This window comes from Alosa pseudoharengus, unplaced genomic scaffold (assembly GCF_046254945.1).
Source record: "Alosa pseudoharengus isolate Yale_2024_CS ecotype anadromous, Long Island Sound unplaced genomic scaffold, YU_APseudo_1.1 YU_APseudo_1.1_scf_20, whole genome shotgun sequence".
Lineage (NCBI taxonomy): Eukaryota > Metazoa > Chordata > Actinopteri > Clupeiformes > Clupeidae > Alosa > Alosa pseudoharengus.
Window position 1 is genome coordinate 31765455 of NW_027468664.1, and position 16282 is coordinate 31781736.

The 16282-nt window shown below is 40.0% G+C and overlaps 3 gene segments (V, D, J or C); 2 read left to right on the forward strand and 1 right to left on the reverse strand.

The window, feature by feature from the left end:
• Positions 1-2558: 2558 nt before the first annotated feature.
• Positions 2559-5216, reverse strand: LOC143136800 (Ig kappa-b4 chain C region-like). The segment is given in 3 exon segments: positions 2559-3093; positions 4082-4188; positions 5197-5216. Coding segments are annotated over 3 exon segments (444 nt in total).
• Positions 5217-8125: 2909 nt separating this feature from the next.
• LOC143136407 (Ig kappa chain V-III region MOPC 63-like) overlaps positions 8126-16282 on the forward strand; it is a 62309-nt gene continuing 54152 nt past the window's right edge. Inside the window, 2 exon segments of the V gene segment in view lie at positions 8126-8233; positions 8347-8659. Of these exon segments, the coding sequence occupies positions 8167-8233; positions 8347-8659 (380 nt within the window).
• LOC143136413 (immunoglobulin kappa variable 1-39-like) lies at positions 10537-11161 on the forward strand. The segment is given in 2 exon segments: positions 10537-10623; positions 10749-11161. Coding segments are annotated over 2 exon segments (387 nt in total).

Here is a 16282-nt window from a genome sequence, read left to right on the forward strand (position 1 = left end):
ACCACAGTGGTGGTGTGTTCACACAGTGATACAGAGCCGTACAAAAACCTCCTTTGGTAAGACTGACAGTCGAGTACTGACTTACTGAAGGTGGCAAACGGGGAGCCCTCATATGCAGTCATTAACATAAAATGACAGATGTTTCAGAAGACATTACTACAATCCAATTGTTGTCCACAGTAATCATAACAACATTCCACTAAATAATGATGCAATTGTAAAGGCAACCTATCTGGTTATGTAGAAAATGGCAAATGATATAAAAATGGTCAAAGTACACACAGTGACATGCACACACACACATGCACGTGTGCACACACACACACACACACACACACACACACACACACACCTTTATCAAATGCATGAGAATGTTTATCCCCCTGTGAAACTGTATTGTAACAGTCACAGAACTGATGAAATTTGCATGGTCAGAGGTCAGTAGTTTTCCACTCTCAGAATAGACACTTTCTGTTCCTATATGTGCTGTTGCTTCCTGACATTGAAGAACAAATTATACATTGTAGGAGAGTGATAAAGTGACAGTGACAGAATATGATACAGTGATGGCCAAAAGTGTTGGCACCCATGCTAAAGTTGACTGAAAAGAGGAATATAAAATCATCTTTTGGAAATTGATCTTAATGCCTTAAGTGAAAAATGAGGAAATATCTTACCTTTAAGGACACCAATTTTCTTAGTGATAGCCCCACATCATCACATACCCTTCACCATACATAGAGATTGGCATGTGTTATTTCAGTTGGCCTATTAGCTGGTTTGATGCTCATTGAGCTCAATGCAAATCAAACCAGCTAATAGGCTAACTGAAATAACACCATGCCAATCTCTAGGTATGGCGAAGGGTATGTGATGATGTGGGGCTATTTTAATTCCAAAAGCCAAGGTAACTTTATCAGGATGCACAGTATTCTGGATCCATGAACATAACTGGCCTTTAAAAATAAAAATCTGCCTGTCTCTATGGGAATTTAACATAGGGGTGGCAATACTTATGACCCCTGTATTTTAAGGAAGAACATTTATTTATTTATGATACATTATTCATTCACTAAGAAAATTGGTGTCCTTAAAGGTTAGATATTGCCTCATTTTTCACTTAAGGCATTAAGATCAATTTCCAAAAGATGATTTTATATTCCTCTTTTCAGTCAACTTTAGCATGGGTGCCAACACTTTTGGCCATCACTGTATAACATGCATCACTATTTGGAGTAGGCTTACACTAATCTGCAGTAAGTGTAATTTGGAATCTGTGAAGGTTATCACTTTATGGTATTTGTATTCTGAAGAGGCACGAGGCAATGACTAGTATCAAAAGCAATTGGAAGTATCTGTATTAGTTGCACTTATTGCAGTTAGGCACACATTGATTATCATTTAACATAACAACAACCTTCTTGTAGCAGGTGACTTCCCTAAAGCAATGAGGTAATCAGCCCAGTGAGATATCCCAGCAGCAAAATCACATGTTGCTCCACGGATCGTTAATAGGGAAAAGTTCATGTCTTCATTGAAACTTGTGGAAAGTTGAGGTTTTTTGATGTTTCACCCACTTTACTGTAAACTGCTACATGGTGGAGCTTATTTCTGTGGTGACTAGTGACTTGTGGACACTTTAATCACCTGACAATAAAAGTTTTATTTGGTATATCTGTATTAAGTGGTTCATTAAGACCAAAACCTCAGGCCACATGGACAGTTTCTGTCTGACAGTTTCTCTCATCAACAACGTTCTTGTTCAAATAATTCTTGTTTCACCCTCATAGACAGATATTCAGTGTATCATAATGATGCAGTGTTGCATTACAGATTACATACGGTATATTGTAAGTACATTTGTTTTGTCATGTATACTTAACATGACTGTGTCAGCCCAATGAGGAAAGTGTGGAGTGTGGTCTTGTGAGACCAGGGCAAGAGGATACTGGGAGTTGTAGGAAACAATGATGCGAGCACGCAAGATATTACTACATGATGATAAGCTCCAAAACCTCTGCTCCTGTCTCTCTAGCATCGTACGTTGTGGGCATCCAGATCTGCTACATGCAAGAGTAATCCAAATGGGTTTCCACTGAGTCATTAGCGCAGTCCATTCATTCCAACTACAACTGCCAGGCTATAATTAGAACTCAGATTGTGTATAAAATGACAACAAAGAGTGATATCAAATCTTTAATAAAAACTTTCACTTTCATAATTATATCAACGGGTCATTTGTTTAGATATTGACTAAAATGTTGGTTTGAATCATACACGTACACACACACACACACACACACACACACACACACACACAGATTGTCTTTAGAGTGTAAGTAAGTGGTCACTGATGTATTGAAACTCACATTTGCATTGCCACGGTTCAGTGGTTTTGCTGCTCTCAGAATAGAAATGAACCATTAGCAGGTGTGCTGCACTTTTGCACGGTTGTTTGAACCTGTATTTGATGAACTGTAGTAAGGGTGTGTGCAATTTTATCTTTAATAAAATACATTTTCTTTCTAAATGTTAATAACTCAATAACATAGGTATGGTTCAGTAGAAAGCTTTTATTTTTTCCAAGTCAAATTTTGCAACAGAAATGGCACAAGAACATGTTCTCATTGATCAGGCAGAACAAGTATAACAGTAAAGGCGGTGGATGTATGTCAATGAAGACAGTAAGCACAGTACAGTGAGCACATGAACGATAAAAAATAAGACAAATACTATAATCAGTCACCCAGACTGTATAAAATGTAAGTAGGCTACTCTAGTCAGAGCATTCGCCTCTCTTTATAACCTTGGTGACTGGAGACTGGGAGCCCTGTTTGGCCTCACAGGTCACTGAGGCAGCCTTGGTCCACTCCTGGGAAGGTATGGTCAGGGTGCTGCTCCAGCTGTACAGGCCGTTCTTCTCTGGACCCCAGCGACTGGCCACCCCAGGCCTGCTGTTCCCATCCACCTTCCAGCTGAGAGCCCAGTCTGACGGGAAGCCTCCGTTGGCCAGGCACACCAGCGTGGCAGTACTCTTGCTGGAGAGCTCTTCGCTTGACGGGGGCAAGACTGTCAGTTTGGGGCTGGTGTTACCTGAAGAAGGAGGCACGAATGGGACAGCAAGTAGATTAAAGTCGTTAGATAACATTCACAGCCATGAATATTGTTGCAGGTGTTATCTGAAAATAGCATGGCCATCATCATTGATATCGTTCGCAATATTTCGTTTCCATGTTAAGTATATATCGGTTTGCAACTTCGTTTAATTCAGTATAAAACAAACAGACAGCCACGCCGTTCGAAATAAAAACATGCAAACATTTTTGAAGTGCTTTTTTTTTTTTTTTACTGATTTATATTCTGAACAGCCGACGGGTTTTGACCGAAAGTTGACCAATGAACTTGTTTAGCAGGTTTCAGCAACGATCCCATAAATAGATATAAACCGGCCTACCATATTTTTATTTGATTATTATTATTTTTTTATCGTAGTTCTCCGAATAGGCTACATGGCATTTTGATGCATGGCCTAGTGACGATACAATCCTTACAAACCAGGGCAAACTATAACAAGTTACTGTTTTATATTTGAAAACACGTCATGCAATCATTTTGACAAATGCCCCAAAACCCTAAAAGCAAAACATTATTAGTCCTACTTCAGAATTTAAGATTCGTGCCGCTACCAAAATCTATTCAGAGCCTGTACAAAAACACCACTCACGCAGCAACCTACTTCTGAATTTATTTATTTTTTGCCATGAACATATATTGTGAAAAGACCATAAACGCGCAAACAAAAGTGAAATGTTTAAGCTTGACAGAATCGCATCGCCTACATTAAGGTTAATAAACACAATCACTTACTTCCAACGTCAAGCTTCGTGCCGCTTCCAAAAGTGTACCACAGTGATACAAACCCTATCAGCCGTCGTACAAAACTCTACATCCAAATACGCACAACTACAAACGTTTATATTTCTCCATTACTTTTCACAAATGTCAATTCAACAGCAACTCTGCATGCGCAGCCATACTCTCTCGTAGCTTAGCCATTAGAAAATAGCATATTTCTACTTACTTCCAACTTCAAGCTTCGTGCCGCTACCAAAAGTCCACCACAGTGATACAAATCTACTCAGAGCCTGTACAAAAACTTCCTCACGCTTCAGCGACTTGAATCTGCATCTTTAACGCATGCAGGGTGCATTTAGGTTGATCCAACAAGTGGTATTTTAAATACTTTAACTTATTCTGAGCAGTCAACGGTTTTCAATCCAATGCAGTTATTCGGTACATTTCACTTTTAACAATCACTTACTTCCAACTTCAAGCTTCGAGCCGCTTCCAAAAGTGTACCACAGTGATACAAACCCTATCAGCCATCGTACAAAAACCCTACCTCCAAATACGCACAACTACAAACGTTAATATTTATCCACAATTCTTCACAAATTTCAATTCAAGAGCAACCCCGCATGCGCAGCCATAATCTCTTTGAAATCAAATGAATATTGAAGATTTATATATCGTATTTGGTAATTTATTGGTTTGACCATATCCTATATAAATAATATTAAAGATTTATATATCTTATTTGGTAATTTATTGTTTTGACCAGCCTATATAAATAATATTAAAGATTTATGTATCTTATTTGGTAATTTATTGGTTTGACCAGCCTATACAATTTATAGTAGCTCAGCAAATAGGAAAATGGCATTTGACGCATCCAGTGAGGATGCAATCATTATAAACGAGAACAAATTATAGTCTATAATAGATTAATTGCTGTCTATTGGCTAAGGTTTTGTCTAAGAAGTCCTAGTAGGCCTAATGGTATTTCTTATTCGAAACACGTTATGAAAGCAGTTTGACAAGTTAGTCCTAGGCTACTTACTTCCAACATCAAGCTTCGTGCCGCTACCAAAAGTCCACCACAGTGGTACAAATCTATTCAGAGCCTGTACAAAAACCTCCTCGCGCTTCAGTGACTTGCATCTGCATCCACCACAGTAGATAAGCCTAATTCAGAGCCTGTACAAAAAACACCACTTGCATCTGCATCTTTAGATCATGCAGAATTTAAAGCTGTTTTTGGAAACATTCGAACATGTATCCTCTGCAACAGAAAGTTGCAAGTTGTCTACACGTTTTTATCTCCTTTAGATTCACAAACTCTAGGCCTATGCTTACCCATCAAGTATAAGCACCATGTTTCAGGACCGCGGACAGCGACAGCTGACCCGGTATCAGTCAATTACTGTAGAATATCTATTTGAGGGGGAAAAATTGGCTGAGGAAGAAGAAATCTTGGTGTTTGGGGGAAATCAGGATGACAGAAGACGCTAATATCATACCAGCAATGTCCTGTAGGTGGCAATATAGATAGTAAAAAGCAGGAGCCATTTTTTCCCTCGATCAAACCCACCCTCCCTTTTTTTTCATCGTCTCTTTTTTTCCTGCCATGTAATCTTTGGGGCTCCGTAGAAAGCTACTGATTTGACAGGGTGACTTGGATGAGATTATTTTCACATTTATCATGTCACATTGATCATGTCACATTTTGAAACACAGAAGAGTGAGGACTATTTAGAGAACATGTAATAATTCCAGGGTAAGTGATGGTCCCCTAACAGAACAGTGTTCAGTAGCATTCTAATGGATTGTTAATTGTGTAAATGTCCTTCTAATATCCTTCTGCCCTCTCTGTAGAGTCCCAATCCCCAGCAGCAATATCTGTTCAAGAAGGAGATTTAGTCTCTCTGAACTGCAAAACAAGCAGTGATATACAGTATATGCCATTGTACTGCTATGTAGCCTGGTACCAACAGAAACTGGCAACAGCCCCTAAACTCTTAATCTATTTGACATCAACATCTCAATCTGGGACAACATCCAGATTTAGTGGCAGTGGATGTCATAGTGGCACCCCCCCTCCCTTCAGATAGACTATGTGCATCTTGTACTGTATATGACCGCATCACATCTACTAACCCCTCTGGCGCGTGAGAGTCCTGTTTGTCCTGTCAGGAGTTATTGTCCGATAATGACATGTGTTCTATACATTATCCCTTACATATTAGATAATGTAATTCTATGCAAGTCTTGGGACACCAACAAAGCCTGAACTAAAACAGGACTAAAGCCCTCTCCTCCTGCTGCACCGTTTCTCCTCTCTGTGGACAATTTACAAGTTTCTACATCTTTTGAAGTATAATGTGTCTGCTGGTTGGCAGATGGCCAATAATAATAAAGTCCAACAATTCAGTAAAAAGACAGCAACACAAGAGTTCTACAAGAAAGCTGGAAGAAATGCCAATATTTCATTTCAGACTGAACTGGCAAATGTGATTTACAATGAACCACAAAAAGCACTTTCAAATGCAAACATGCAAATGTACCCTTAATTTAGTATTTGTCAATTTAAGCCATATCAAACATTAATACTACTAATGTGCATGTCAACTATTGCTAAACCTGGATGTAGTAGGGTCTTTCACATTCATGTCATAATTTGCATGGTTATTTTGACTATGCAAGTTGTGTCAGAATCTGCACACATTTATAGTCTACTGAGTTGAATCCAGACTAGCAATCTGATATTTGTTTTTGCAATGAACATAACCATGAGTTTTGCCTATGTGTATGTATTAGTGCTTCTGATGTGCTGTCAAGGTAAGAAGCTTTTACATTGTATGCTGAAAGACAAAAAGAGAGAGCCTTGGTTTAACTCTTTTCTTTTCAACAGAATCGAGGGGACAGATTACAGTCACACAAACCCCAGCAGTGAAAGCTGTTCAGCACGGAGAGACAGTCATCTTAAACTGCAAAACCAGCAGTAATGTATACACAGCATGGGGATTCCCCGCATTAGCCTGGTACCATCAGAACCCTGGAGCTGCTCCGAGACTCCTAGTCCACAAAGCAACAACTCTCCTCTCTGGGACACCATCCAGATTCAGTGCCAGTGGATCTGATAGGGACTTCAGTTTAACTATCAGTGGAGTCCAGGCTGAAGATGCAGGAGATTACTACTGTCAGAGTTTCCACTACCCCAACAGTGTGTACGTGTTCACACAGTGATACAGAGCCGTACAAAAACCTCCCTCTGTGTGAATACACATGAGTGCACTGCTGCAGCAGAGACTTTCAGCAGGTGTGAGGGGTGTTCAGTAGAGTTGTACATTTGCCATTTCTCATTACCAAGATATTTACAAAGTTAAAAAATATATTGTTTATTTTTTCAAATGCATTTTTGTACATAAAGATGCAGTCATTTTATTTTATATTGAACAGTTTGTGTCTTCAACATATATTACATTGGTATTGACACAAACATTTTTATAGAAATGGATTTAACGCTTATTAGAACAGTAAGTAAGTTTAACCAATGCAGCTGATGACCAGTCACTCTGCAAGCAACCCTGCAACACACACACACACACACACACACACACACACACACACACACACACCGACACACACTTACAAAACAACACAGGGACCACTAATGACCTGGTGGAACACTGCAGAGCACAAAGGATCAGTGACAGCAGGCACCCCACTAGAAGGGTCGTTACAATATGTTCTAAAAGTGGCATAAACACATTAGAAAGAAAGAAAATCTATCACTTGTCTAAAATAAATACCAAACTGCTCTATGAATACATATTTTCTATTTAGTGTGTCTTGTTTTAGATGCAGGTGGCACTAAGAAGTCTAAGGGTGCCACAAACATTTGCGTAGTTAAGCTTGGGTGGTTCTCTAAAAATAGATGATATGTTCAGCCACCTTTGATGGATTATAGGACTGATAGGAAAAATACTGACATGCATTTAATATATATTTTTTATTTTATTTTATTTTATTTTCATTATACATTTAGTCTGTCAAAAACATGTGTCCTGATTTCTGAAAATAATTTCAGATTGTGTCAGACTCTCTTAAAAAGCCTTTAGTTAAAATGTAGCTTCTCAGACTCAAAAGGAGGTAGGAAAATGAGTGTCACTGGAATATCAGAAGAACCCTGACACCAGATTTGTCCAGGAGCAGTATTTGCATAGAAGGGGCACTTTGCATAAATTAAAAGTGTCCGTGTACTCAGAGGGTTTTTAGTGTGACCTGCTCTTGGACTCTCAGTTAGGTTGGTTTAGGTCACTCTTGATGATGAACTCGAAAATGAACATGTTGCTTAAAGTGATATTGCTCTGGACACTAATCTACATCCAAGGTAAGATGCACAGCTGTTAACATGAATGACTGAAAAGAGCAAGCTTGCATTTTTAAAGACACTCTACAGAGTTATTATGAATATGTGTGTTGTCTGTTTTGTGTTGTCTTCAGAATGCAGGGGGCAGTACACACTGACTCAGACTCCATCAGTATTACCTGCTGTTCCTGGACAAACAGTCACCCTGAACTGTAAAGTCAGCAGTAATGTTTATAACAACAACTATCTGCACTGGTACCATCAGGTATCTGGAGAGCCTCCTAAACTCCTGATTTACATTACTAACCGTCTCCAGTCAGGCACTCCATCTCGATTCAGTGGCAGTGGATCTGGAAGTGCTTTCACTCTGACCATCAGTGGAGTCCAGACTGAAGATGCAGGAGATTACTACTGTCAGAGTTTCCACTACCCCAACAGTGTGTACGTGTTCACACAGTGATACAGAGCCGTACAAAAACCTCCCTCTGTGTGAATACACATGAGTGCACTGCTGCAGCAGAGACTTTCAGCAGGTGTGAGGGGTGTTCAGTAGAGTTGTACATTTGCCTTTTCTCATTACCAAGATATTTACAAGGTTAAAGAAATATATTGTTTATTTTTTCAAATGCATTCATGTACATAAAGATGCAGTAGTTTTACTTTATATTGAACAGTTTGTGTCTTCAATATAAGTTACATTTATATTGACACAATAATACACACAAATGTATTTAAAAACATGCACAAACATTGTTATAAAAATGGATTTAACACCTACTACAACAGTAAAGTCCAAGACTAACTTAGAAGATGTGTTTTGAAGAGTAAAACAATATCAAACAAACAAAAAAACAACTAAATGTACCACAGAGAGGTACAAAATATGACCGCCGCCCAGTCCAGCACATTTTTTCCACAAAAAGAAATCACGCTGAAAGGCAGGGACGTGCACAGGAATTTTGAGGGGCAGTTGCTCTGACCTGAAAAAAGGGCCCCCCCCCCAAAAAAAAAAAAAAAAAACTTACAGGCTATATGCAGGACTGAGAATAACAGCGTCTTTTTTAAAATATATACACAAAGAAGTAAAACACTGAAATACAGCACTCAATCACCTTAACTTATCATTATTATTTTTATGCCCACTAGTGGTATTTATGTTCTGCTCAGGCAAGATCTTTGAAATTACCTTTAAAATAGCCTATGTGTTTTTAGATTACAATTATTTAGCATGCAGCTCTTTAATCCTGTACTTTCTAGCATGGTCCTCTCATCTCATCTCGTGATCATCACTTAGGCCTTACTGTCCTCTGTACCTCCTCCTGGTCCACATTTTCCTCACATACAGTAGTCTGGAGGCTTATGACTGCTCCTCATCTTAAATGTAATGTAATTATGAAACATTGCCATTAGTAGGCTAGGCTAAAATATGAGTCTGATGAATTAATCAATTCGTCTACACAGTGTCATGTCATCTTTATCACAGTGCAAAGTCTCTTACATTATCTGTCTCATCTGCTGGTTGGCTTTTTTTTTTTTTTTAACCCTGCAGTGATTGCTGCCTCCCTGAATTGTCTCTCCCTCTCCTGAATCTGACTCTTTTCAGTGGGCATCTTGGCTTCAAACAATACCCAAAATACGAGTGATAGGATTTAGGCATTTAACCATTTTGAATAAAATAATTAATGTGATGCATTACTTCCATCATTCATTCATTCTTGCTAAAACGAAATGTGAGAAACTAATCAGCAGACATGTAGCCTAGCTTAGTTCGCCTAATGCCTACCAAAAAAATAGTAGCCTATAGGCTATGTGATAACGGGCTGCTTCTCTGCAAGCTAGCTGTTTGATTATTTAGGCGTGGCAAACTCAGCCTGGATTTATGAAGATTTTAATTAATTTCATAAAACTTGATGACGATGATCGTTCGTTTGTTATACATCACAAACTCACCTTTTCCGACAACGTTGAGTCGTCTCATACGACAACCGCGACAATCTCCTTCTAGGGCCGCTTATGCAGGCTCAGCTCAGGTGCCGGTCGCGTGCAGCGCTGATAGGACATTGTGAAGAAGATAAAACCAAAACAAGTAATTTTTAAAACAGGATCCCAAACCACCTGAATGGTTGCTGGATGATGTCAAACTCACCTTACAGTAAGTCAAGTAAAGGCGTAGATTAGGATGCTGTAACTGTCAGTGGGGTCTGAGCATTTATCAGCTCACCCAACATTAATGACCAGTTGCTGTGGTGAGTATTTGCATGAGAATACTTTGCATTGGCAGCTTGCATCAGTGCTCAGGATGATATTTAGAGATCCTCAAACACCTCATGAATGAGAGCAGCTCCAGTATTCTTTAGCAATGAGCTCAATCACCTTCATCTTGATAATGCTCCTCTGTTTACATGTACATGGTAGGTATCAACTCTTTTTTTGGGTTCTGAAAACAATGTTTTATTAAAAGCAGTTTTCATGCTTCATTCAGATAAGTAGTTGCATGTGACATAAGATAAGAACCAAGTTTGAATTTACTCCACAGGATCCAGAGGTCAGTACACTGTGACTCAGGCTCCAGCGGTGAAAGCTGCATCTGTGGGGGACACGGCCATTCTGACCTGTAAAGTCAGCAGTGCTGTGTACAGGGATAGTGATGGAGATGACTTGCTTCACTGGTATCAACAGAAGCCTGGAGGAGCTCCTAAACTTTTAATTAAATATGCAAGCAAACCACATTCTGGAACCCCATCTAGATTTCAAGGGAGTGGATCAAGCACAGACTTCACTCTGACCATCAGTGGAGTCCAGACTGAAGATGCAGGAGATTACTACTGTCAGAGTCTCCATTCTAGCAGTGTGAATGTGTTCACACAGTGATACAGAGCCGTACAAAAACCTCCCTCTGTGAGAATACACATGACTGCACTGCTGCAGCAGAGACTTTCAGCAGGTGTGAGGGGGGTGTTAAATAGTGTAGTACATTCAGCACTAGTCTCCACTACCCCAACAGTGTGGTGGTGTTCACACAGTGACACAGAGGCGTACAAAAACCTCCTTGTGCCAGACTACACATGAGTGCAGTGCTGCAGCTGTGAGTCTCTGCAGATGGTGTGCTGTTCATATGAGCAGAGAACACTAACAAAGAGAAAGGCTTTTCAACCACAGTCCTTCAGCATTGTGTACTGTAGTGGTATTGTTATACTGGTATCCTTAAACAGTGTTACATTGCAGTCCAATTTTAAATTGACTTTTTTTATTGTATTGATATTTTATTGTCTGTTGTTTAGTCAGCGGCGTAACAAACCAATGATGGGCCCAGGTGCGAGAGCGCTACGCGGGCCCCATACCGACATTCTTAGGCCCAGGATGAATTAGCTCTGATACATGCAATACACATTAAGGGTGACTTCAATTGTTTATGCAAAGGGCCTGAGGCACCGAAGTAGTTTAGTAGTTACAGATTACAATTTCAAATAAAAAACACACGACTACATAGGACCCATTACATGTGAAAACATTACAAATTATTTTATTAACAGCCTGCAGGCCAGGGTAATCTAATATTAGGCTACTGCATTAACATCAACTCGCATGGAATTATGGGAACACTCAATGCGCTCAATGCGCCTCTTCAACCCTCTGCTGAAACTACAAGCGTAGATTGCTTGCTTATAAACTCGCACTGCGCAGAAACAAAACTTAATGTAGCCTAACTTATTTAACCGTGCAGAAACCAAATAAAATCATTCATATACATACAATCCCCAATATGCGTGAATTAGGCCATTAGAAGAAGGCCATCTTACGAGCCTTTCGTTGTGCAATATCGTCAACGATGTTCCCAATATTTAATGCTGGCTCTCGTATTTTCAATTGACAGGATAGCTAACCCACTGAGCCTCTCCTGCCCCATGCTGCTCCTTAGGTAGGTCTTAATACGTTTGAGTTTGGAAAAAGATCGCTCAGCTGTTGCCACAGTCACATAGCCTAGAAATCTAGACACGCCCCTAGCGGCAGCGAATTACATTTGCTGCCAGGGCTAGTCTAGCAACTCTCCGTTGGCTTGTGAGCTCCAGAAATCGAAACTTAATCAGGCCAATGAAATCGTGTATAGAGTCGTTAGGTGGGCTTAACATAATGATTGATGGCAGAGTTCCAACGGTTTGGCTTGAATTCCCTGCTACTTGAAAACAAATAAGATGGATGTTGCTGCTGGCGAACAGTGTGACACGAGTTAAGCTTTTATTAAGTTGGCAAATGTTTGAACTAGCCATGCGTTTTCCACCAGCCGAGCTAGTGGACTCATAGCGCTGCCGCTGTCCTATTTCGTGCAGAGGGAATTTGAAAGACAACTGATTATCCCGCCCCTCGGACTGAGCACTGCGAACGGTGAGTGTCCAGACCCTACATTGTAATGTGGGTCTGGCTCGTCAGGCTAACAGTCACAGGCAATGTCAGAAACAACATGAGAGCAGTACACACTTCCCCGAATGTGAATGTTACACTGTCATAATCTACCACCAGCATTTTGGCAAGATGAAAAATAGATGACTTCTGTGAAATCTCTGCTTTAAAGCAAGACCTGAATGAGAGGAGTTGTCTTGGGAATGTCGGTGCAATGTCCCTGCTATAATGGTCTGACAAACGTCTTGCCTTTTCAAGCAGTTCATCATCACCTGCAAGTTGAAGGGTCAGGACGTAAAGACTCAAACACATGACAGGTTTCCCGCATACTTGCAAATCTTTGGGAGAGCTGACTGATTATGATGTCCAGAGTTGCATTAAAGTATCTCTCTGCATCGGTTAAGCGCTCATCTTCCGATAGTTCGTCAAAGTGACGCTTCACTCTCCGTGCTCTAACATTTTCAAAAAAAGGAGGCAGGGCGGGGGTAGCGACGGGCCCCGGGAGGTCACGGGCCCTGGTGCGACTGCACTTGCTGCACCTACTATAGTTACGCCACTGTGTTTAGTTGTATTCTATCATTGAATTCTTATTTCATTAATCATTATATTTTATGATTAGTTAATATTTAGTCGGAGGTCACACCCTGTCAAAGCTTCTGTTCCTTCTTGGTCCTTCTGTGTTTTCAGTCATACTTAACATGTTTAAATGTCCTAAATGTCCCATTCTCAGTCCCAAGGCAGTCGAAGGGACTGTCACATGCATGTATTTATGTTCTTCAAACATCTGTTCAAGCACTTATTCAATTTTGTATTGAAGCTTAACTTCACTGTTAGTCATGCATTTGTTCTTCTAGGAAACAGTCCTTTGTTCAATATATTTATTTGTTGACAACAGAATAAACACTGACACACAGAGAGAAAGAGCTGTTGTATTTTCCCTCTGGTCACTGTTACTCAATCTGCCTCAGCATGTTTTAACAGTGAGGTAAAGAGACGTTTTCTAAACAAAGTTCAGGAGAAGCTCACAGGGATGATTGACAGCATCATGTGTTATGGCATTCCAAAACATCCCACCTCCTCCCCATTGTCCTCCTTTTCACTAAAATTAAACTCTTACCAGTAGGGGGCAGCAGTAGGCATTGCTTATCTCAGCAATCTCTGCTATAGGCATCCCAGGACCACGGCCAGTAGGGTTATTGTCAGCGCTCTAATTTGTATTCTTGTAGATAAAGTTGTGAAATTAGAATTGTTGGTAGTATCAGGTTGGTGCTATTAGTAACACATCATAGCAACTGTTGTATTTTTCACCACACTACACCATGAATCATCCCATCATATGTTTTAGTTAAACACATTTAAAAGCAAACTCAGCTCAACTTTATGAAAATGGTGCAACCAGAGCCATATTTACCTTTATATGGCTCTGGGTGCAACTGTCAGTATTTTAGCTGTGAGCACAAAAGCAGTCACTGGTTAATGAAAAACTGAATTAATCTAAAGTATGTTGCATGTATGCTAAAGCAGCACAAACAAATAAGAAGTAAATAAAATCATGTATCTAAAATGAAAACTATATGTATGCATACATATTTTCTGCTTATTTGAAATTGGAAAACATCATGCCTTGTTCCAGTACCCAAGAAGTCTTCTCCATCAGTCCTCAATGATTACAGACCAGTGGCATTAACATCACACTGCATGAAAGTGCTGGAGAGATTGGTGTTGGCACACCTCAGACCTCAGGTGACCACCTCAATGGACCCACTGCAATTTGCCTACCAACATGAGGTTGGTGTTGAAGATGCCATCATCTACCTGCTTCAGCGAGCCCACAACCAACTGGATGAAGCTGGTAGTGCAGTGAGAATAATGTTCTTCGACTCCAGTGCCTTCAACACCATACAACCTGTTTTGCTTAGAGAGAAGCTACAAAGGATGCAGGTGGAGACATCCATAACATCATGGATTGTTGATTACCTGACGGAAAGACCACAGTTTGTACGGATGGGAGGATGTGTGTCCGAGAAGGTGGTTAGCAGCACAGGAGCACCGCAAGGGACTGTACTCTCTCCTTTCCTCTTCACATTATACACCTCGGACTTTCAGTACAATTCTGCAACCTGTCATCTGCAGAAATACTCTGATGACTCTGCAGTTGTAGGGTGTGTGAAGGATGGTGAGGATACTGAGTATAGAGAACTGGTGAACAGCTTTGTGGCGTGGTGTGGAAACAACCACCTACTCTTAAATGTGGCCAAGACCAAAGAGATGGTAGTAGACTTTAAGAGGGCTAGGACAAAGTTGAACACTGTCTCCATCATGGGGAAAGAGGTGGAGGTAGTGGAAAACTACAAATATCTGGGTGTACATCTGGATAACAAACTGGACTGGAAGTGCAACACTGAGGCTGTTTATAGGAAGGGACAGAGCAGACTATACTTCTTGAGGAAGCTTAGGTCTTTTAATGTGTGCAGCAGGATGTTGAACATGTTTTATCAGTCTGCTGTTTCTAGTACCATTTTCTTTGCAGCCATCTGCTAGGGTACCAGTATCAGGGCAAAAGACACCAAAAAACTCAACAAGTTGATTAAAAGAGCTGGCTCTTGGAAGTACACTTGAACCCCTAGAGTTAGTTGTTGAGAGAAGGATGTTACAAAAGCTCCTTAACATTATGGACAACACCTCACATCCACTGAATGAACTACTGGTCAAACAACAGAGTGTTTTCAGCTGGAGGTTGCTCCAACTTCGCTGTAGCAAGGAGCGTTATAGAAAAGCATTCCTGCCCACTGCCATAACCATTTACAACAACTCCCCTTTGTGCTGTGAGAGAAAATCTTATGCTGAGAGTCAATGCAGTTTACAACCTCTTTAACAGAGACTATATCCAATTGTATTTATTTATTTTTTTAACTTGTATGTATGTTTATGTGTGATATATGTTTATATTATTAATTGCTGCTCTAACACCATAATTTCCCTGTGGGGATGAATAAAGTAATCTATCTATCTATCTATCTATCTATCTATCTATCTATCTATCTATCTATCTATCTATTTTATCTTGTTTCAGATGCAGGTGACCCTAAGAAGTCTGTGAGTGCCACTAATATTTGCATAGGTAAGCTTGGGTGAATCTCTGAAAATAAATTTCAAAAGTTCAGCCACCTTCCAGAGAATATAGGACTTGAAACACAACGTAAAACAATCCCCTTTCAAAAATACTGGCATGCATTTAGCATTTTAAAACTTTTTTCTTTTTTTAGTATACATTTTGACTGTCAAAAACATGTTTCCTAATTTCTGAAAATAATTTCAGAGATTTTCAGACCTTCTTAAAATGCCTGTAGTTAAAATTCAGCTTCTCAGTGGTGAAAGGAGATAGGCAAATGAGTGTCACTGGACTGTCAGAACTCTGATCATCCATCTACACCTGATTTGTCCAGGAGCAGTATTTGCATAGAAGGGCACTTTGCATAAATTAAAAGTGTCCGTGTACTCAGACGGTATTTAGTGTGACCTGATCTTGGGCTCTCACAGCTTGGTTTAGGTCGTTCTTCATAATGAGGTTCAAAATGAACATGTTGTTTAAAGTACTATTGCTCTGGACACTTATCTACATCCAAGGTAAGATGCACAGCTGTTAATAATATTCATGACTGAAAAGAGCAA